The following is a 21,588-nucleotide window of genomic DNA, read 5'->3' as shown; positions in this document are numbered from 1 at the left end:
TGGGGTATCCCTGGGATGGCGAACGTCGGCGACGATTCTTGAACCTCGGGCACTCTAGGAGTGATCTCGACGAGAGATTCTTTGGCTCCAGGCGGCAGCGACTCCTTGGAATCTTTACTTGCTCCGGAGTGTTCTCAACGGAGCGCTTGAACAAGTCGTCACGGAGTAATCTCGACGTGGCGACGAGGGCTCTAACCACGGAGTGGTCTCGACGTGGGCAAGGCTAGCCGGACCTCTCTACTCACTACTCCCTATGATAGTGGAGACGCTAGTTGGAATTTTCTTTTCAACAAATGCCTCGAAATGTCATTTGGGCATGCTATCCCCTTATTTAGTGAGGATAGGTGCCAAGTGAACGTGGGGGGAGGACGAACCATCGCGAGACGTGGTTCGGCCTCTCCTTACAATTGAAAATAAAAACTGAAAAATAAAAGTAAAGGACGAGGACGAGGCCCAACACCAGCCCAGTCCATGAAATCCAAGAACACAAACAAAAACAGAAACAAAAACAAGGAAGATAAGGATGCTTACGCGGGGTACTTAAACCCCGGTTGGCAAGCATCAGCGCGAGCAGCTCGGCGAGGCTGATGTCGACTGGTCGTGGCATCTCCCTGATGGACCCCATCAATAACTGATGACAAACAGGTTCCGTGAGTGAGTCGATACATACTCCTTTGTATCTTCTAAAGCATAAGGTGTAGCTTAGCACCCCATTGTGTTGGAGACTCAACCTATCAATTGAGTTAAATCACTCCAACTGTAATTAATCTATATGATTATATAGTTAATCAATTTGGAAGGCTAATAAAGGTTATTGGGTGATAAACTCAAATTTAGGGTGTTTTACTGGTTAATTATCAGTTAGATCGTGTGAGGAAAGAGCTTATACAACAAAATTTATAACCTCACAACCTTAGGGTAAGTGGGGTGTCGATCCACGAAGAGCAGACAAAACAGCAGAAATTTCTTTTTGGTTCAGTATGTGTATTCAGATCTCAAGGTTCAATCTTATCAATCAGAGAAATTATCTTCAGTATTGTTTAGTTAAATTTTTTTAGAAGAGTTATGTGAAATGTGTTCTCACAAGACTGATAAATTCTTTGGCAGAATTAAAGCACACAAGTTTACCAAAATAACTCACAAACTCACGTCTGTGGTTTTAGCAATTTAACAAACACCTTGTGTGCGCGTGCAGGTGCTAGGCTGCGCGCAGACTTGCGCACAGGCAAGCCTTGCGCAAAGGGAGCCTTGCGCACAGGCGCTCACACGCGTGGCTTCTGCTGCACGCGGGGCTCTTGTGCGCGGCTCACCTTGCGCGCAGCAGTCTGCGCGCTCGCTCTGTTGTGTGCGGAGCCAACGCGCGCATGCAGTCCTTGCGTGCAGCAAGCTGCGCGCGCGGCTTCTGCTGCGCGCGAGGAACCCTTGCGCGCTGCAAGCTGCGCGCGCGGCTTCTGCTGCGCGCGAGGAACCCTTGCGCGCTGCAAGCTGCGCGCGCGGCTTCTGCTGCGCGCGAGGAACCCTTGCGCGCAGCAAGCTGCGTGCGCGGCTTCTGCTGCGCGCGAGGAACCCTTGCGCGCAGCAAGTTGCGCGCGTGGCTTCTGGTTGCGGGGCGTGGGGGCGCCTGTGCGTGGCGTCCCTGCCTGCTGATTGCGGTGCATGAAGGGTGCCCAGGCGTAGGTGTGATTGATGAACTATTGATGAACGATTGATGAACGAGCGTGATGATGAATGGAACTAAGGACAAGAACGAGAACGACACTGAAAAGAAAATCAAGAGTAATAGATGAACAATTGTTGTTGGAAACTACTGGAAGACACAAACTGTGATCTCCAACCCAACACAGATTGTCTTAGAAGGGAGAAGAGGAAAACACTGAAACCAGAACAATCACACCTTCTTGTGTCACTTCCTCACGACAAGGCGATGATCTTCTTGGTCTAGCTATGCCTCAGCTTGTCTCTCACCCAACTCCAATGCTCATCAGCTCTTGGAGGGTCTGCAGATCTCCTCTCCTCCAAGCCCTGGCCTGTTGTGCTGGAAATTCTGGACAACATAGAATGAGCCCTTGTGAGGCTATTTATAGGTTTCTTTTAATATGGCTTCTTTGAGATTTTAGGGCTTTTTTTTCTTCTTCCTGATTTTCTCCAGCTCCTCTTAATCAATTTCATCTTTCTTTGGATGCTTAATCCATATCTGAACTCATTAATCAAATACATGAGATCTAATCCACTTGATTCAAAGAATCAAGTGGGGTTAGTAAGTTGGAAAAATAATGCATATGAATGATAAAAAATATAGATTAAATGAATGCAATGGATACTTAATGCTCAAGAAACTCATTAATAATTGATGACATATTGAGAGTCATCATTGGGTCTCTGGTATAGTTAACCAGACTGATCATGGGCCTAGAGGGGTACATGCAAATGGTCTTTTGGATGTCAAAAGATATAATTAAGTTTTGGGGGTTTTATAAAAAATGCCCACTTAATATAAATGATAGAAGGCCATGAACAAAATTCATCTATGCTAGAAGTTTTCAGGGCCTTCCTCTTTGATAATACCCTTAATTCAGTATTTATTTCAACTAAATCGCACAATTTTATGCACTTACAGAATTTAAAATGGGGTCGTTATCATATATTACATGTTACCTAATTTTTCAAGTGAATTCTGATTTTTCCCTAATTTTATGTTGATTTATGAATTTCATGGAATTTATTTAAGCTTGGATAATTCTTTTTAAATAAACATGGCAGGTTTAAAATTTAATTTTAATCTTAATTAATGTGGGAACGAATTACTGAAATTTCTAGAATTTTCCAGGATTTTATTGGATTTTTTGGAAATTATTGTAGGAAGAAATGAATTTTTAATTAGGAAAATAGTATATTTATAAGAACGATAAGAGTTTCTAAGCAATTTCTAAATTTGGAGGTGTTCTTCTTAAATTTTTGTTGCAATTATGCCCTTAAATCAGTTCTCGATCGTGGTTGCAAGCAATTAAAAAAGTTGCAAGGTTTTATTGAAATTAATCAAGATTTTTTCATGGTTTTTTTAAAAAATGGAGTAGAGAGAAAGAAAAAAAGACAGATACATAAATAGTTTTTGGGCGGCGTTGGTTTGCGTGTGCATATTTAACCAGGGAATTTTCTGCAAAATTTTAGGAAATTTTCTCTCTAGGCGGTAAGTTCACCTCCCGTGCTGCGCATACAAAGCGCACGCACGAGAAGTGATGTGGCGCTCTATGATTGAGTGTAACTTACAAGGCGCACAGGTACGTGCAAATCACAATATATTGTGTCTATTATTATTATTATTTCTTTATTTTGATTTTAGGACTGGGGGTACGTGGCACTACGAGAATGAATCCGCCATTTCAAAGTTCTAATGTGTCGGCCAATCAGGAGATGACACAACATTGTGTGTAGAAAATAAATAAAATTAAATTAATGAAAATTGATCCAACGGCTTAGATTGGTCCATTTTCATTTATTAATAACTTTTGATCCTGAAGTCCAATTGAAATTTTTTTTAAGGATTTTCTCTTCTTGACCTCCTCATTCTATTAGTACAGTTGGATCATTCAGATCAAGCATACATTGATGGATAAAAATTAATTACTAATTAGGGTTAAAGTGGTAACTTTTACCATTTAACCTAAGTATAAAGCCGAATTTTGAGAGTAGGAGGCCATTATGGAGGTGGATCTATCACAGTTACAAGACAAAGAGGAGCTTCATCCTAGATCAACTCTATTAGGTGCTTTCTATTTCATTGTATTTGATTTTTAGTGTGACTTGGATTATGTGTTAGTAAATTTTGTGATTGTTCTTATTAATCTTAGTCTGTATTTCTAAATCGCTTGGCTTGAGCGGAATGTACAAGCCCATTCTTGGATTGAGAGGAGAAATTATGAAATTGATCTAGCTATTCCATTTGCACATTAAGAAAAATTATCAAAAATGTTTAATTTCTAGGATATATTAGATTGTCTTTATGATCTAACAGTTAGCAAATTTTGATACCAAATCCCCCAAAACAAACTAAATCCAAATCTGATGCAGGACATTCCAAAATAAATAGGTAGAAAAAGGGCGACTGAGGAGGTGGATTGGATAATGACGGTAGAAGGGTACTGATGGGTTTGGTAGGGTGGATAAAACAGACCACAGAAATCCATAGGATTGAATTCGGAGCTTAAAACCATTGAAATGCTGGTGGTGCAGCCCCGTTCCTCGTCGAGGATAGGAGTACTGTCTTCAACCACCGCGACGATGCCGAAGCACCAAAATCAATACTCGAGTTCACGTCACGAGGAAACTCACGAAAGAGAGAGATTTTGGGAATTCCAAATCAAATCAAATCTGTTGGCGGTGGATAATTCTCACGGAATGACTGGACGAAGAACACGTCGACACCAAAGAGTACAGGCGTACCTTGACACCGTAGTGCGTGAAGAGGCTGCGGGGAATTCTGATCGTGACGAGATTGGGCAAATCCGGGCATTGAATGGCCCAGTGGATGAGAGAGTCTGGGTGTTCCGGGCGTTGTACGGCTCTGGCAGAGAGAGAGACGGACGAGCAGACACAGACAGAGCAAGTGTGCGGGGGCACCGGTGCGGATGGCTGCCTTGGGCGGCCCTGAGGTGGTAGCCTTGGGCAGCCAAGGGTTGGCTGCCCTAGGCGGCCTGGGTTGGCTGCCCTGGGAGGCGTCGGGAGGCACCTTGGGCGGCCTGGGATGGCTGCCCAGGGCGGCCTGGGCGGTGGCCTTGGGCGGCCTAGGGCGGGCTGCCCTGGGCGGCCTGGGGTGGCTGCCTTGGGCGGCCTAGGGCGGGCAGCCCTGGGCAGTTTGGGGCAGCGGCCTTGGGCGGCCTGGGCGGGCTGGCCTGGGTGGCCTTGGGCAGCCTGGGCGGGCTGCCCGGGGTGGCCTGGGGTGACTGCCTTGGGCGGCCTGGGCAGCGGCCTTAGGCGTCCTAGGGCGGGCTGCCCTGGGCGGCCTGGGGCAGTGGCCTTGGGTGGCCTGGGGTGGCTACCTTAGGCGGCCTGGGCGGCGGCCTTGGGCGGCCTAGGGCGGGCTGCCCTAGGCGGCCTAGGGCGGGCTGCCCTAGGCGGCCTGGGGTGACTGCCTTGGGTGGCCAAAGGAGAGGGAAGAGAATGGAAGGGAGAAGAGAGAGAAGAGGGGAGGAGAGAAAGAGAGGAATGGAGAGGAGGAAAGAGGATGGGGAGGAGGATGGTCGGCTATGCGAGGCGGCGGTGGCGGCGGCGGCGGGTTGAAGAAGGAATAGGGGAGGATGGGCAGTCCTCCAAGAAGAGTAAAAAACAAACTCAATTCTTAAATAATGACTGCCTAACTGTTTCTTGAAACAATGGCCTATACATATAGGCCTTGGAGGAAAGAGAAAATACAACTTAACAATGAGAAATTAAAGATGAGAAATTAATGACGAGAGACGTGCTTCGTGTCACGTCAAGGGGCAGTTGTTGATCTACCGTTGGTGACGTGTCATGATGCGTGAAGGGGCGTGCGTGCGTGGAGACGTGCGTGATGACGGAATGTTGACTTCGTCTGATGACAGTGGTGGTGTGTCTATAGCGGCGGCATTGACTTTGGTTGACGGTGGCGGAGTGTCCATAGCGGTGGCATTGACTTTTGTTGACGGTGGTGATGCGTCCAATGTCGATGCATTGGCGTCCTCGCCATCAAAATCATATTTTCATCTTTTCCCCTCTAATTGACCCCTTTTGGTTCATTTTATTGAATCAAATAAGTCAATCTAGAGCTCCTCACTTCTTCTATTCTTCCCATCTTTTATACCCTCCTTTTTAATTCTTCATCTAATTAGGGTGATTTGATCTTCATTGAAGATTGAATTAACTCTAATTAGGGTCTAATTATTCAAGTAGATCACTAATTGAATTCCTTACTAGCTTCCCTTGGATGATACCTCTACTTATCATTATACATCTTAATTTAAGTTTTATTGTATAAGCTAAAATTAACAACAAGGGATTATAAAATTGCAAAATTCACCCCTATAATTGGCTTATCACTCTTATTCTCTCTTCTCACCATAGATCCTCTCCATTCATGACGCGATCGAGACTACATAATGATGGTGAGGGAGGTTGAACGGAGCTCGCCAAGGTGAAGGAGGGATCCAGTTGGATACGTCTTGGGGCTGCATGCATGAGCACCTTGACTCTTCTCACTTTAGGATCCAAGAAATCACAGATGTGATCCATGCAGAGGTGCTTCCTTTCATGTTTTTGTTGATGTTGTTATGATTCTGTTATGTCTCCCGGTGCATAGAATCATCTTGTTCATCCAGATCAAGGCTCTATAAATTCAACAAATATAATGTCATTCTGATCTCCAATTTAATTTATGTTCATATGATGGTTGGGTTTGGACTGTTTTTTTAATTCTTTCTCATTTTGTTTAAATATTTACTTCTATATTTTCTTTAATAAAAATTATACTTTGACTTTTATAGATAGTTGCCTCCCTGTGAATCAACCCTTTTCTCACTCTATATTACATAATTTAAAAAATAGAAGTTTATAAATTTTATTCCATCAATTTCAATGACAAGGGCACAATTTAGTTCATATTTAAAAGCACATGATTTTTTGGTGTATCAATTGGTGTCATTGCCAAGGACGCACAATAATCATATAATTATGAGAGAAAATTTTTATCTTACAATATCATATTATATATTATATTTCCTTTTATTAGTTGTAATTTTTTTAGCCAACCATGAACAGTGAAGATTGTTTTTGAAAATAAGATTTAGAAAACACAATTTCATCCATGTTTTCACTTTTATTGTATAAATAAAAATACATACATTATTTTGGAGATCATGAAATGATAATATCCAGGTATCATAACTCAACATACACCTTTGCATGATGAAAATTATAGGGATGACGATTATTTTTATCCATGTAAGAAGGTTACATATCATAAAAATTATAAACTGTTTTTTTGCTATAATCATTCATATTATAATACCTATTTCCCTCATCATCATTTATTGAATATGATTACACTAATAATAATAGAATATTTTATTTTCAGGCATCATATTCACAATTTTTAGAATATGCAAGTCAGATTTGAAAATCTTAACTTAAAAAGCCCCAATATCATGACTTCATGGAATCTAAAATCTTTTTTTCATGAAAATGCTACTTTTTATTAACATAATTATGCTCATGAATCTTATGATAATAATGTACACTCGTCTCTTTAAAAATATAGGTATGGATCTTATGATTGTATTGTAAATCAAGCCTATTATACTTACCCTTATAATGATCCCCATGTTCTTTTCCCTTGCCCTCAAACATTTTTCTCTGATTTTTTTCCTAAAGATCAATTTATGAAACATATGCTGGATTTTCTTATGAAATATTGGGACAAAAATAAGAGACCGAAAGAAGATTGTTGAGCAGAATCAGGCATCTATTCAATAACAAAATGAGTGGGATGTAATACATCCCCACACCCAGGCCACCCAATTGTCAAGAAAACCTCATTTTCACATAAAATACCAAAGAAATCTCCAATCTAGAGAGTCATAGGCTTTTCCAAAGTGTCAACTTTCCATGATACACTCTTTGTCCTTTTTCTCTTCCGTGTCGATCAAATCTTTCATGCTACCACTACTCCATCCACTATATGCTTACCTGAAATGAGTGTAGATTGAAAGGGTCTGACTAGGTCTCCAATGACATTCCTCAATTAGTTGGCTAACATTTTGTTAATGATGAGATAGATTGAGTTTGATAGTGCAATAGGCCTAAAATCCCCCATGTTGGTTTCCCTAAGCCACTTGGACAATAGAAATAGATGTGACCGATTGAGTCTTTCAAAGCTTAAGTTGCCTTGTCATATTTTTTCTAACGTATCAATTGGTGGATATTATGTGGAGGTCAAACCAATAACACTACCATGTTTATTTAAGTTCATTAAATAAAATATTTACGTGCATTTTTATTCCGTGTGATGTTTATAATGAAGTTTATGAATACGTGGAATGACTTAGTGAATTATGATGAGATCATAATACAGTTATCATTAGTCTTTAAACATGTATTCTCAATATTCCTCTTCGATGGATATTCGAGACGGACCTCGAATTATCCAGATAGAATAGAACTAGCCGATCCTACTTATACGATAAGTATAGTTGATCTTATGGCTATTAGTGTGGCGACACTAAGGATAGATAGTGGGTGCTTTTTGGAGAAAGAGTTGACTGAATAGATTCGTATGAATCCCTGAATGGTATTATACCTAAACATCAATCAGGTTGATTCAAGTCATGGTTGTATAAGTGATCCACTGACCTGAGACACCAAGGACATCTCATGAGTGGATGACATACGAGCCTCTAATCATGGGATTCAAATAAGTTATAGGCCAGATGTAGTAAGAAGCTAACGGAGATGATTGAGTGGTCAAGACGGGATCATCCGCCCTTGGTATAAGAGGAGATTGACTCAAGGAAGACGAGGCAGAAAAGTCCTTAGCCAGGGTAGTGAGGATATTGGAGAAGGCATTCTCCAATGATCCCCGTTATGCATCAGTACTAATCGAATGACAGATTATGGTTTGAAGATAAACCATTCTAGAGTCTTGCGTGGATGATGGATTATACATATATGGTACCGATGATGGTAAAGGTTCCATGAGAGAGTTTGAGACTACTCGGTATCTTCTAGAGCATGAGGTGTAGCTTGGCACCCCACGGGCTGGAAACTTAACCTATCGATTAGGTTAAATTGATCCTTATTTAATTAATTTATATGTTGATATAGTTAATGAATAAGGTTGGTCAATAAATGTTATTGGGGCACTAAAGTTATTTACTATAATGATACATGGGCCTAGAGGGTCACACGCGCAAGGTCATAAGGGCATTGGTAGATATATTTTAGTTTGTAGGGTTTTTGAGAAAAACCTTAAGTCAAATTTAAAGAGGGAAAGGGGTCTCATTTTTAAGCACCCACGCAAGCTTGATTTGAAAGCCCCTCCCTTTCTCCATTCTCTTCTCCACTCATCCAAGAGAGACTGTCTTCATGGTGAGGAGATCTTCTAGATTTTCAAGAAGAATCGAAGAAGAAGACGTGGAGATATAAGCGCCAAGTGATCGTATGGATACTTCTAGAGGCTGGACACGTGAAATGCTTCAGAAAAATCTCAGAGTGGCAAAGTCAAGGGTGGAACGAGTTCCCCAAAAGGTACATTCAATATTTTGTTGTTTTAAAGATAGATTGTGAATCGATCGACATGCTTCTTTATCCATCGAAACGTGTTTTCCATGGACAAACCAAGGCAACGAACCCAACATCAATAACTTCACACCCAAACAGTTTCCAAAATTTGATGAAGAGGAAAACTGGGAATCCATCGAGGCTCGATGCTCCTTCATCATTAGCCCCAAGATCACTTCCCGCACTTCTTGTGGAAGAAATGGTTTCACTAGCTTAGTCAGTTGGTTTTGTGTCACATTGGATGCACTTCTTCCACTCCATCTCCACTCCGCGTCTAGTTACCACACCGAACTGATCTGCTAATTCTCCTCCCATTTCTCATGTCCCAATGATCGACCACCTACACTCATAGTATTTGGTTCGACCACTACCCTCCATTTGCCACCAAATGAAAAAAACTAAGTGGTATGTCCCCCTCATTCAACTTATGCACCTGCACATACTGCCTCCAATCAAGCTCTCGCTTCTTGTCTTTCTCTTCCACCACCTCTCTCCATGCTTTTCTTTCCTTCAGTTCTGCTTCCACTAAGCACCGCGTGTCTTCTATGTCATCAAGTTGTCCAACTCTTGATACTGCTTCATCCCTTCTGCGATGTCTTCCTTACTCAATTTTTTTTTCTTGACCCCTATAAGGTATAGTCATAGTCCTGCCAGTTTGGTATCCAACCTCATTGTGGCAGGGCCTTGATCAGGGTGGGATGTCCACCATGATACCACTTCTTTCTTGAACCCCTTCTCCTGTAGCCACAATCTATCCAACTTGAAATAAGTAGGTCGATTTTGGCCGGCATTATCTTACCCAATAATTGCAACATGATCCAAAAGTGGTCTTGAAAGTGCTTGCATATTGGCAACCATTATTCTTCCAGCACTTCCACCGAGTGTGGTAGGTTCCCTCGTGCTTTTCCTTGTGTAGGTACAATTTGTAGGCCCCACTTCTTACAGTCTAACTCTGATGAGAGTTAGACTATAAGAAGTGGGGCCTACAAATTGTAATGGAGGACCAGAAAGTTGCCAATTCTAGATCCTGCACTCAAGCCCCCTCTAATCTATCCCTGAATCTAGAATCACATTGAAGTCCCTGCAAAATAGCACTAGGTATCCATGAAAGAGTGAGACCACCCCTTCAACTCCTCCCATAGCATGTCTCAATGGGCCATGATAATTGGGCCATATATCGATGTCACCACACATGAAAATCATCATTTCATCTTCTCAATTTTACTAAAACCATATATTATCCCATCCATGACCCTTCTTTAGGAAAAATCCTCATGTTCCAAACCACCAGTAAACCCCCATATATAAAGGTTGCATTGATTGCCACACAGCACTCCACGAATCCTCGAACCCACCAAATTCCAGTCTTTTGCACTGCATTTCTTGAACATCATCTCTTACAATCAAACTATTGTGGCCCCCCACTGTCACAATTAAATTCCCACCACTCCATGTATACCTTCATCTCACATATTGTAAACATTCAGGAGACACACCTCATAATTTCTCTATAGGCTGCCCCCCTTGCAAGGGCTCCAATTGTTGTCCCACTCTCTTGACAAACTCATACACCATCTAATCTGTGATCTGATCGTCCTCTATCTCGGTTTTATACAATAATTTTCAACATCAGCTTAAAGAAAATTAATGTCAAATTTTTCACAGCTTTTATAAGCAGCAAGGCACAAGAGGCCATGCTAGCAGTGGGCTCGGGCTAGCATGGCCTCTTGTGCCTTGCTGCTTATAAAAGCCGTGCAACTTCTGACATTCATTTGATTTATGTTGATGTTCAAAATTATTTTGATGCATCATGATAAAGAATTTGATTTGATTGAACCCATAGAAAATTTTCATGATTTCAGTTCTTCTATTTTGATCCTACCTTTTAAGGACCTCAATGATCAAGGATGTCAATTAATTTCTAATCGTCAACCTTTAGAAGCAGAAATAATTATCATTTTATTGGTCATAAGAATACCAGAATATGTAATGATTTCATTCATGGTGTTATGCTTTCTCATGTGCCTATTTGTGTTATGTATAGTGACCTCTCTCAATGAATTCATTAATATAAATTATTTTCATTTTCAATCATTATTTATTAGTATCAACATTATTCGATGAAGAGGAGAACCATTTTTTAAGAAAATCATTTTTATAGGCTGGCAATACCATCTTCTTGATGGTGACTTTTTTATATGCAGGCCATGACATTTAAAATTTTACTGCTCATCAAAAACATGCCAAAAAGATGTACTCTAAAGGATAAATAAGTATAATATTGGATATTAAATATAACTGTTTTAAAATGATTCCATGTTGGTTGAATTGTCAGTATTCTTTTGATGTTTATCCGATAATATTATGAACCAATAGAGGAACGAAACTAACGATGAAATTCAAATTTGTATACATGGGTGTTGAGTATATTATACAAGCAGGTTTCTTGCACAAAACTTAATTTATTTTGGAGAAAGGTATTTCACTTGTTGTATGTATTTTATTATAGTTCTTTGTGATAAAATATTGGATATTAAATATAACTGTTTAAAATGATTCCTGTTGGTTAAATTGTCAGAATTCTTTTGATGTTTATCCGATAATATTATGAACCAATAGAGGAACGAAACTAACGATGAAATTCAAATTTGTATACATGGGTGTTGAGTATATTATACAAGCAGGTTTCTTGCAGAAAACTTCATTTATTTTGGAGAAAGGTATTTCACTTGTTGTATGTATTTTATTGTAGTTCTTTGTGATATCTCTTTGTTGACGTTTCACAATGTGAGTTAACATTCTTCACTGGATTCCCCCTTGTTTATGTTTTTGTCTTTTGTTTTTATCTTCCACGAATAAATAATAAGAAGCTCAACAAGGGTTTTGACTCATCTCCAAAATAAGACACCAGGTTGACATAAATTACCTCCATCAATCAATGAAAACACAAACCCCATTTCTCAATTCTGAATCTCTAAAATTATTTTGGGAGTCATTTTTCTATTTATGCATTGAGGACATTGCATGTCTAAGTAGGTGGATAAAGCATTTCATATCTTCTAGAACAGAAAAAATATCTAAATATCAAAGTTTTGATCGAAGTAGGGGGGGAAATGTCTCATGAGTTTCATTTATACAATTGTGTTATTTGTGATCTTAGATGTATTTGTAGAGGTGTCAGGCTTCTACGTCACATCATGATCATGATTAAACAATAAAAACCATCATATTGGCTAATGTGGGAGTCAATTTTCTAATGGTTAGGGTACCTAGTGCGTCAATCATACTTGGTGTCATACTCCCTCATCAGATGAATTCTACTATGAGGTAGATTGTAGCCATTTCTCCAAACTCTAAATCAATCAGATCGATCTTTTTGATCCACCAAACATCAAAAAGAAGATAGTTTACCGAGTGAGGAAGACGACAACATGACAGCCAAGGGTAGAGGTTGGTGGCTTAAGCCTTAAACATTAGATATATATTCATGAGAGGTCAACAGCTGAAATTAAATCCCAAATGTATACCCTTTAATAGCCTATGCACCCCTTCTCCACATCAGCTCTGCCCTTTCAACACTCTCATCAGCAGTGGGTACCCTGACTTTTTCGTGTGTGTGACCCCCTTGTCCTAATCAACAGCCATTACCTAATTACACAACTGAAAAAAGAAATAGAAGTCATCTAAATCATATATTTAGATCATGACATCCTATCTTCTTTAACAAGATTTGGGTATTAATATAATGTTACTTAAAAACCGGCTTCTTATGATGTGGGCTTCAGACCAGGTTGGTTCAAAGACCAATAATTTTTCTATCTGATTTCCTTAAGGTCACAGGTTCTCAGGCCATGATTCTTCTTTTGTCTTTGCCAGCCCAGCCCACGATGAAACTCAAAGGATAAAAACACAGTATTTTTAATTAAAAAGCACTTAAATTGCAACACTTCTAAAGTGGTTTTCCACCACAAGACACTAGTGGGCCCTTGTTTTCCCACCACAAGACACCGGCCATGCAAATTTTACTTGGGTGTGATAACATTCGCTGAATATTTCTGGCTTAAGCATTTTTGTGCTCTCTAACTGATGGCAGGCTCGGTTGCCTGCCACGTTAGCCATCGCCAGATGATGCCATCCATTTTTTATTTTCTCTCTATCTCTCTCCCTCTCGTTTTATTTAAAAATCCAACCTCACAGTGTAGAACAATGCACTCGAAAGAAGAATTAAGGCCAAAAAACCTATTCCACCTTTTAAAGTCACAAAGTCAAAATGGTGGTCCTTGAAATCATGTAAAATGGATATTAAAAGTTATAATTAGCAAGATTGGCCAATTAATCCATTTAAAGTAATTCACATTAAAATGAGAATAAGTAATACGACATAATGATCCCAAAATAGCCCCAAAGGATGGATGATTGCATGCATCAGATTGTTTTTCTCACTCATCATTTCAATCTTCTATTTCCTTCTTTGCTTAAAAGTATCACTTCTCACCGCCATAATCACCATTTAAATAGTATAATATTCACCGTCATTATTCCTTTTTGAGAGTGCCATTTCTCATTAGTAACCACTTAGCTTCTACTGGATTAAGGTTTTCAAAAATTATTGATTAAAGTTGATTCACAACAATATCATTGACGCCCATGATTTGAGCTTTTCTCACTTCAAGTGAGATATGATGGAATTGTGGTACATATGCTGTTCACGCTTATATATATAATATAGTAATTAAATAAAATTGTGTCACTTTTTGTCACATGTAATGTTATAATGGAGTCCAGAAAATATATACAATAATTCATAAGTTATGATGAGATTAGGGTTTGACATTTTGGACCGGGGACCGGTCGGACCGGAGCGAACCGGGACTGAAAAAAGATCGGACTGGAAGTGGACCGAACTTTAGGTAAGGTTTAGGTCCATGCTAAAAAACCGAACCGGACCGGACCCTATGCCACATACTACCCATTCCCCTCCCCATCTCCCTTTCCATGACCTGCCCGAAAGCTCATCGACGTTGCTTTGCATGCACAACGCCTCTGTCCCCCCCCCCCTGCTCCTCTGCCACCCTCGGTACCGGACCGGACCGGAACCAAACAATACCGGACCAGAACCGGACCGAACTTCAGGTACAGTTTAGGTCCATGCCATAAAACCGGACTGGACCGGGACCGTCAAACCCTAGATGAGATCATAATATGTTAATCACTCATTCTTTAACATGCATTCAAAATATTTGGATTTATTGGATATAGGAGAAAGACAATGAAATATTATGATGGAATAACAGTATCTAGTCTTGTGCACTCAATGATGAAATAACGTAACAAAATCATTTACCATTGAATTCAATGCATGCCATAGTTGTGTATGTAGGCCTTTAATTGGAGATAATATATACCATTCTATCTCAAACCATGAGATTAAAGCAACCATAGCTTAAATATAACATTTTATCAGTTATAGTAATTGTGTGACCCATGTTAGATCGTCAGACATTAGTATTACAGGAGATAGACTCAAGGATGTCAGTGCAATTAAATCCTTGGCTGAGGTAGAGGAAATATTAAAAGAGTTTTCTCATGATTTAATCATACATCAATTATAATTGTCCCAGTTAAATAGGATTGCCACACCTTTTCATGATTATACAAGTATCACATGGACGAAAGGATAAGCATTTATCTCAATTGATGAGTAAAGTTCCAAAATATGGTTGATAAACAAATGTGTCCCTCATGGAGTTAACTAATTAGATGTTGTAGCTTGTCAACTCTCACATAGGAAACCCAACTTACCGATTGGGTTAAATAAATCCATAATTAATTAATTAAGTTAGTTAACCTATAAATAGCTATTGATATTTGAAGTTAACTAGACTAGTACACAAGGCTTGAGAGTTGGACAAGTTTAAACAGTTTTTTAAAAGTTACATGTTTAAATAGAAATGAAAATATAAATCCTTGAAGTTAAATTAAAAATACCGAGGATGATAGCAATGGCGGATCATAAAAAAACTTTAAAAAGGAAATGGAAGCAGGTGAATTGTAATTTGAAATGCTACTAAGCCAAAAAAGAAAAGGCAAAAAATGGTTAAATGAAGGATATAAAAATACAAAACACTCTCCATTATGGATCATCAAAGTAAACAAGATAAGTGTTCCCTAATCCTCTCCACACAACAATGAAAACAAACGAGTACCAAGCAAAGCTACTTTTCCCCATTAATGCTTTCCCTAAAGATCAAGTAGCATATAGAAATACAAATGAGATCAATAGGGATCCTCAATCACTTAGATAAACTACCTTGTTGCTCACAGTGATACATGTTATTTATCTGTATCTAAACATACTGTAGCTCGCCACAGTGGAGACTATGATCAGAGCATTTTGAAATAAACAAGGGAACCATAATTGGAAAAAAGAGACGCTTCCAACAACTTAAAGCCCAGATCAAGTGGCAAGCGCACCAAGGAGCTGAAAGTGTCATTAGCCAAATCAGCCAAAAAAATGTACCAAAAACATGGAAAAGAAGAGGATTCATTTTGGTTGTGTTTGAGGAAACATTAAGTCTTGTGAAGGAAAAAACAAGCTCAAAACAACCCCAATGCCACACCAAAACTGAAAAGCGACGAATGCAGAAGCTAACTTATTTAACGCCAAGACACTTCAATTTTTCAATGGTCGATGCTAACCTTCTTCAAGGTTAGCTGCGTATGAAATAGGATCTGGGGGGCCAGGATACTAATCTGAGTGGATATTTGGTGTATAGCCTATTTTAGTACCTGGAGACACAGATGCATGTTATTCCCCGACTAGCCCAGTGATCTTCCACCGTCCCCTTTCAATCTCCTTATTGTTATGAAAATCAGAAGGGTGTCAAGGATATTTTACTTCATTTTGCCACAAGGGTATATTAAGAATCATATAGTTAGCTATCCATCGAATCAAATATCAGTGTCTATCTTTTATCCTCGCGACAAATCAATTCGATGTCTCATCTTCTTATAATTAAAGACACACGATGTGTGCCAGGTTCCATTTCAGAATTTTAAACGTGACATCCGCTGCACTAGACATGACATTCAGAGAAGAGGATGTTCAACTGCAGCAAGGTATGGAGTGGAAGGCACACTTGACATGCTGAGAAGAAGTCGTTCAATACATCGAAGGACAAGGGAGAAAAGACGACAGAAGTGGAAGGCACAATTGGGCACAATGTTTCATCTAGATGTATTATCATTGTAGCTTCAACGCAAGAATTGGCCATGTAGTCGGGCATGTGAACATATGTACTACAGCGTTGACATCAAAAAAATGTTTAGGCTGTAAAAAGTATGACCCGCTTAGCTTTGCTAAAGTGGATACCACAACGGAACATCAAAGGTAAGCATATTGAAAAGGGTGACTATTCAAGAACTTTCTCAATAGGACCCACCGAGCCAAGAAAATAGGGATGAAATATAGGACACACAATATGTTATACCACTTACACGGAATTTTTTTTGAAAAAGTGATATGTTCAAGGAACCCAAAAATTTTACAAAATAGAAGGATGGATCACATTTAGACATGCCGTGATAGGTGGCCACAAGGGAAGTTTGTGCACAGGCCTATAGAAAGCCATTAAGTTATGAGAAAAAAGATAGACGCATAATGTATTAATACTACTTCACATGTAAAAATTATGGGCAAAAAGAATATCTTCAAGGAACCCAGAAAAAATGTCATATTTCTGAAAAGAATATAGATAGACAGAGAGGAATAAGTCAACATATTACGGTAGAAAGATTGGTGTAATTTCAAGGCCAATCAAGCATAGCAGTTCGACCTCACAATCAGGAAAGGTAAATGGTGGGGTTACGAATGAAGCTTCAAATAGGATTAAAACAGCAAGGCTTAGTAGGATTAAAATATGACATTTTTTCTTGCAAATTCACTGACCTATATCATTAACTTCATGGACCCGCTGACTCAACAAGGTCGAAGAAACATCGACCCCTTGTGATTGATCACCAGAATCTAATACAGAGGGAAGTTGACAAAAGATCTGATTTCTGCACAGAGAATTTCTATTCCAAAAGTATACTTCTGGCCAAATAACAAAAAACAAGAAAAAGATGGACAGTAAATCTAATAACGATTGGGGCAGTATATCTTAAGGGAAGTTTACATCAAATATAATGTCGTCCACTGACTATCCACAACTTTGCATAGAGATCAAAGATTCCGAATAAAGAATAAAGGGTGAAGAACCATCAACCCATTATACTCATTCCCAATCAAGAGCAGAATTGTTAAATTAAGGCAAAAATTTTCTGACCCAGCGAAGAAATAGCAAAGATTTCCCCTTAGAATAAACAAAGTGATAGAAAAAACGTCAAATCATCAAATACAAAACCAGAGAAACTTAAACTGTTGGAGAAGTAAGATAGAAGCTCAACATCGAGCACTGATGACCTACTAAGTAAGACAGATCAGGGAAAAATAATTCTCTGACACGCAAACTTACAACCCATATCTGGTCACAAGTATGGCAAGTTTTTTATTAGAGAATAAAAGAATCCAGTGAGTGGAGGAAGGAACACACTCACCTGACAAAAAAAGGCCAACAAACACTGCCCTCCAACGCATCAGCAATTTGAAGTCTATGCTCACCGAGTTCTCTATTAAAAAAATACAAGCGGCAGTATCAAAATCAAACTCATATTCCCGAATACAGACAAGATCCCCAGGCCATCTCTTCTTCCTAATGAAAGTTTGCGAAAAACCTACCTTAGCCCTTTTTTTGTTCAAATACACAACCAATAAAAAAGGGTTGGAGATAATAATCTCCCAACCATAGCTTTCTTTCTTTCTCCTCTCTATAGCGTGCAAGTTTGACCTGCGCTTGCTTCATTGATCAGTATGGCCTGGAGCGTTGACCACCATGGAAATGCCGGTCAGGTCCTGAGCCCCCGTCATAGCGTCTGTCCCTGCCGCCGCCTCCATAGCCACCTCTCCCACCTCTGCACCATTTCCAATTCATGTCAAATCGTAATCATGCAGCAACATCAAACTGGCGTCAACCAAGCGAACAAAGAGATTTAACAGTGCAACATGAAATATTCTGATTTGCCCATGACGATGGTCAAAGTGCATATTCACACTATCATCCATTCTACATGTAAAACATTTTAATTTTTTAAATAATAAAAAACATTTTAATAACTCACTCCACAAATCTATTAATCTAGATATCTTTTTTCTGTCTATGTATATAAATAATCTCTACATATCTTAACATCAAGATAACTCTCTAATATTTCTAACTCTACCTATACATTTTATCAATTTATATATTTCCACCTTATCTATCTCCCTCTACATTTCAATATTCGGACACCTCTACACCTATCTATATAACTGGATAACTCTCTTACCAAACCTCTTTCTCTTCATCGATCTACATCTATCTCTATGCCTATCCATCCCTGTATCATTATTACTCAAATCTATCAAACGCTTTCAACCTATCAAACTTTTTCTTTCAGTCTGTCTAAAATTGTTCTAATGCTGGTTTAGGCTGCATTCATTCAGGACCACAAAGTAACACAACGAAGAATTACTGTCAGAAAAATAACAGGCAATTATCTAAGTATCAACTGCTATATCTATGCCCATCTCAAAGTCTCCGCAATGAACTGAGGTATGATATCATTTGAGAGCCACTAGATATTAGTATGATTATAAAAAGAAAGAAGACACAGATATTAACCACGAAGATCGGAAATAAGGGAAATTATGCAGAGCTATTACGCAAAACTGCAACAAATAAAAGCTAGTGAGAAATTTCACCACTCTTCTCCCAGAACTTAACTTATAAAAGCAAAGAGAGTGTATCAATAAAACAGCTACATCTATCTATTATCACCACTTCTACGCCCTGACAGTACTCGTCGCAAAAGCTTGAATAAATAAGAGTTTGCACGCATGTCTCAGAATTTTACCCATGACCATACGCAGGAGCTTTAGGAGCAGACTTTTCAGCCATTGTGACAGCAATCCGATGACCTCGGAGCTCATAATCTATGAAGAAGAGTACAGTTTATTCAGATAATATTTGATATGAGCTACATTATAAAAAAATTGGAAAAGTTTTTGAAAGCACTCACTGTTAAAAAAGCCTCCAGCGGAATGTGCAGCAGACGGATCTTCATAGGCAAGGCATGCATCCCCCTTGTTCTTTCCTTCATCGTCTGTGTATATTTTTATATTCCATGGCCACTGATCCTTGTAGCCCCGTTTCTGCTTGATCTTCCCAACCTGGTAACAGAAAAATCAGAAATTGAACGATAAAAAACAGCTCCGATTAGTGACAGTGCAATTAAAATTACCAATCCAATTCCTCCAAAAAGTTCCTGCAGCTCATCAATGGTGACATCCGTAGGCAAATTAGAAATGTATATCCTTGAATTGTCACAAGTTTCATTACAGTTCTCGTCACACTGTTTGACTTTTGCAGAGGATTCAACATGAGCAGAACCATAGCCACTACCAACACTGCCACCGCTACCAATATCAGGTTTAGAAGCCGGCCTAGAAGAAAACCCACCATTGTAACCAGACCCACCATATGCATTTGGTGGCGGCGGCGCATTGGAAGTAGCCGGACTGCCATGGCTGCCCTGCGGAGGTGCCGACTCGGAACCATAACTTCCACCGTATGCATTTGGCTGAGGGGCATAACTTCCACCATAAGATGCCTGACCAGTTGGAGGAGCTTGAGCATAACCCATATCTCTACCTTGGGTGTTTCCATGGGAGCTGCTTCCTCTTTCTCCTCCTTGACCATAACTTCCACTACCTTCCCTGCCTTCTTGACTACCTCCATAGCCTCCTCCCCTACTGTACCCTCCACCACTGTTGTACCCACCTCCACTACCTTGCCTACTTTTAAAGCCACTGCCTCCATCTGGGCCGCGGTTCAAGCTACCACCGCTTGAGGGGTTGGGGGAGCCGCACTTGTTACATTCAGTTCTCCGAGCGAAATTCACGTTCCCACAGCTGTCAGATTAAAGAAAATTGAATTAAGAATCCAGTGAATTCTCGCTTCGTTGCATCTTAGTCTAGGTGGTTAAAAATCTAAATATCTTTCCATCTTCAATGCGAAGAATGAAGAAATCCATCGTAAAAACGCAAAATTAAACCACACTCTGTAAACATAATGAATAAATATCCTTCAAATCAAATCCCAAAAGCCCTTCTTCCAAGTATGCAGAAGCTAAAAGAAACCCAGTTAAAAATCCTCAAAGAATGACATAAGAATCCTCAAAATCCAAATGCCCTACTCTCATCTATGCGAAGCACACAGAAGAATAAATAAATCCACGGAAAATCGCAAAACTCGAATGGAGAAAATCCCACATACTTCGCATCGGGACAAAGCCAGTCCCCTTCTCGACCTCCACGACCACCACCACCACGCCCGCCGCCACCGCCACCGCCATTGCCGCCTCCTCGGTAACCACCGCTGCTACCCCGATCGCCACCTTGGTGGCTAACCCCCCCGGCTCCTCCATACCCACCTGCAGGAAAATAAAAAACTTAACATCCTTAGAACAATCGACGCATCAAACGCAGGATCGGAATGGAATGGACAGGACAAAAGCCATTTGAAAACTTAAAGCAAATCACCGGCACACGTTTTCCATTCCGATTATCATCCATCCACGAAGATTGAAAGGATCAAACCAAAATAGATGGGAAAAAAGTGAGGAAAAGGGAATCGAACCACGACCTCGACCTCCCTGAGGATTGCCGTATCTTCCGCCTCTGTCGTAGCCGCCGCCGCCGCCACCGCCACCGCCGCCGCGCGGCGGCGGACCGGCGTCGTCTCCCACGGACCCGTACGCGCCAGACATGATCTAGGGTTTCCTCTGCAACTGGTAAAAGTTCCAAACGCGTTCTTCTTTCAAGGATTTATTGAAGAAATAGCTCCTCTCTTACCCTTTTTCTATGATGATTGAATCCCAGCCGTCCGTTGATGTAATCAACCCCTTTTGATTTATTTTCATTAACACCGATAGCTCCTTGAATTATTATTTATCATATGTTCCTAGTTCATCAGGTGTAGTAGGTTTCTGGTTTATATGTTGTTGTTGAGAAATTCTTTTATTGATTTATAATATTGATTAACAGTGAACAATGTAGAATAATAGGGCAGTTAATTGGAGGATTGAACTTGTAAATACAAAGACGATTGGTTGGTCACCAATTGTGGGTGCTCTTCCCTTTTCCTTTTGTTAAGACCATTT

At 39.9% G+C, this 21,588-nt stretch overlaps 1 protein-coding gene across 4 annotated transcripts; it reads right to left on the bottom strand.

Annotated features, from left to right (window-relative positions):
* Positions 1 to 17,932: 17,932 nt before the first annotated feature.
* TAF15B (TBP-associated factor 15B) lies at positions 17,933 to 21,233 on the bottom strand. 4 transcript variants are annotated; one of them, XR_013582260.1, is made up of 7 exons: positions 21,066 to 21,233; positions 20,703 to 20,859; positions 19,669 to 20,338; positions 19,447 to 19,597; positions 19,282 to 19,360; positions 18,068 to 18,300; positions 17,933 to 17,958 (listed from the first exon to the last, which is right to left on the bottom strand). XR_013582260.1 is itself a non-coding variant. In XM_078579401.1 (7 exons), the coding sequence occupies exons 1-6, from the start codon at positions 21,193 to 21,195 to the stop codon at positions 18,195 to 18,197; spliced, it is 1,293 nt and encodes a 430-aa protein (XP_078435527.1). In that variant the 5' UTR covers positions 21,196 to 21,233; the 3' UTR covers positions 17,933 to 17,958; positions 18,177 to 18,194. The 4 variants fall into 4 exon arrangements, 3 of the variants coding, with proteins under 3 accessions (XP_078435527.1, XP_078435526.1, XP_078435528.1); XM_078579401.1 differs by having other exon boundaries at positions 18,177 to 18,300; XM_078579400.1 differs by having other exon boundaries at positions 17,933 to 18,300.
* Positions 21,234 to 21,588: the final 355 nt, after the last annotated feature.

Source organism: Wolffia australiana, chromosome 8, assembly GCF_029677425.1.
Source record: "Wolffia australiana isolate 7733 chromosome 8, ASM2967742v1".
Classification (NCBI taxonomy): Eukaryota; Viridiplantae; Streptophyta; class Magnoliopsida; order Alismatales; family Araceae; genus Wolffia; species Wolffia australiana.
The sequence above is the reverse complement of the archived record's forward strand: the minus strand, read 5'-3'. Positions and strand labels throughout refer to the sequence as shown.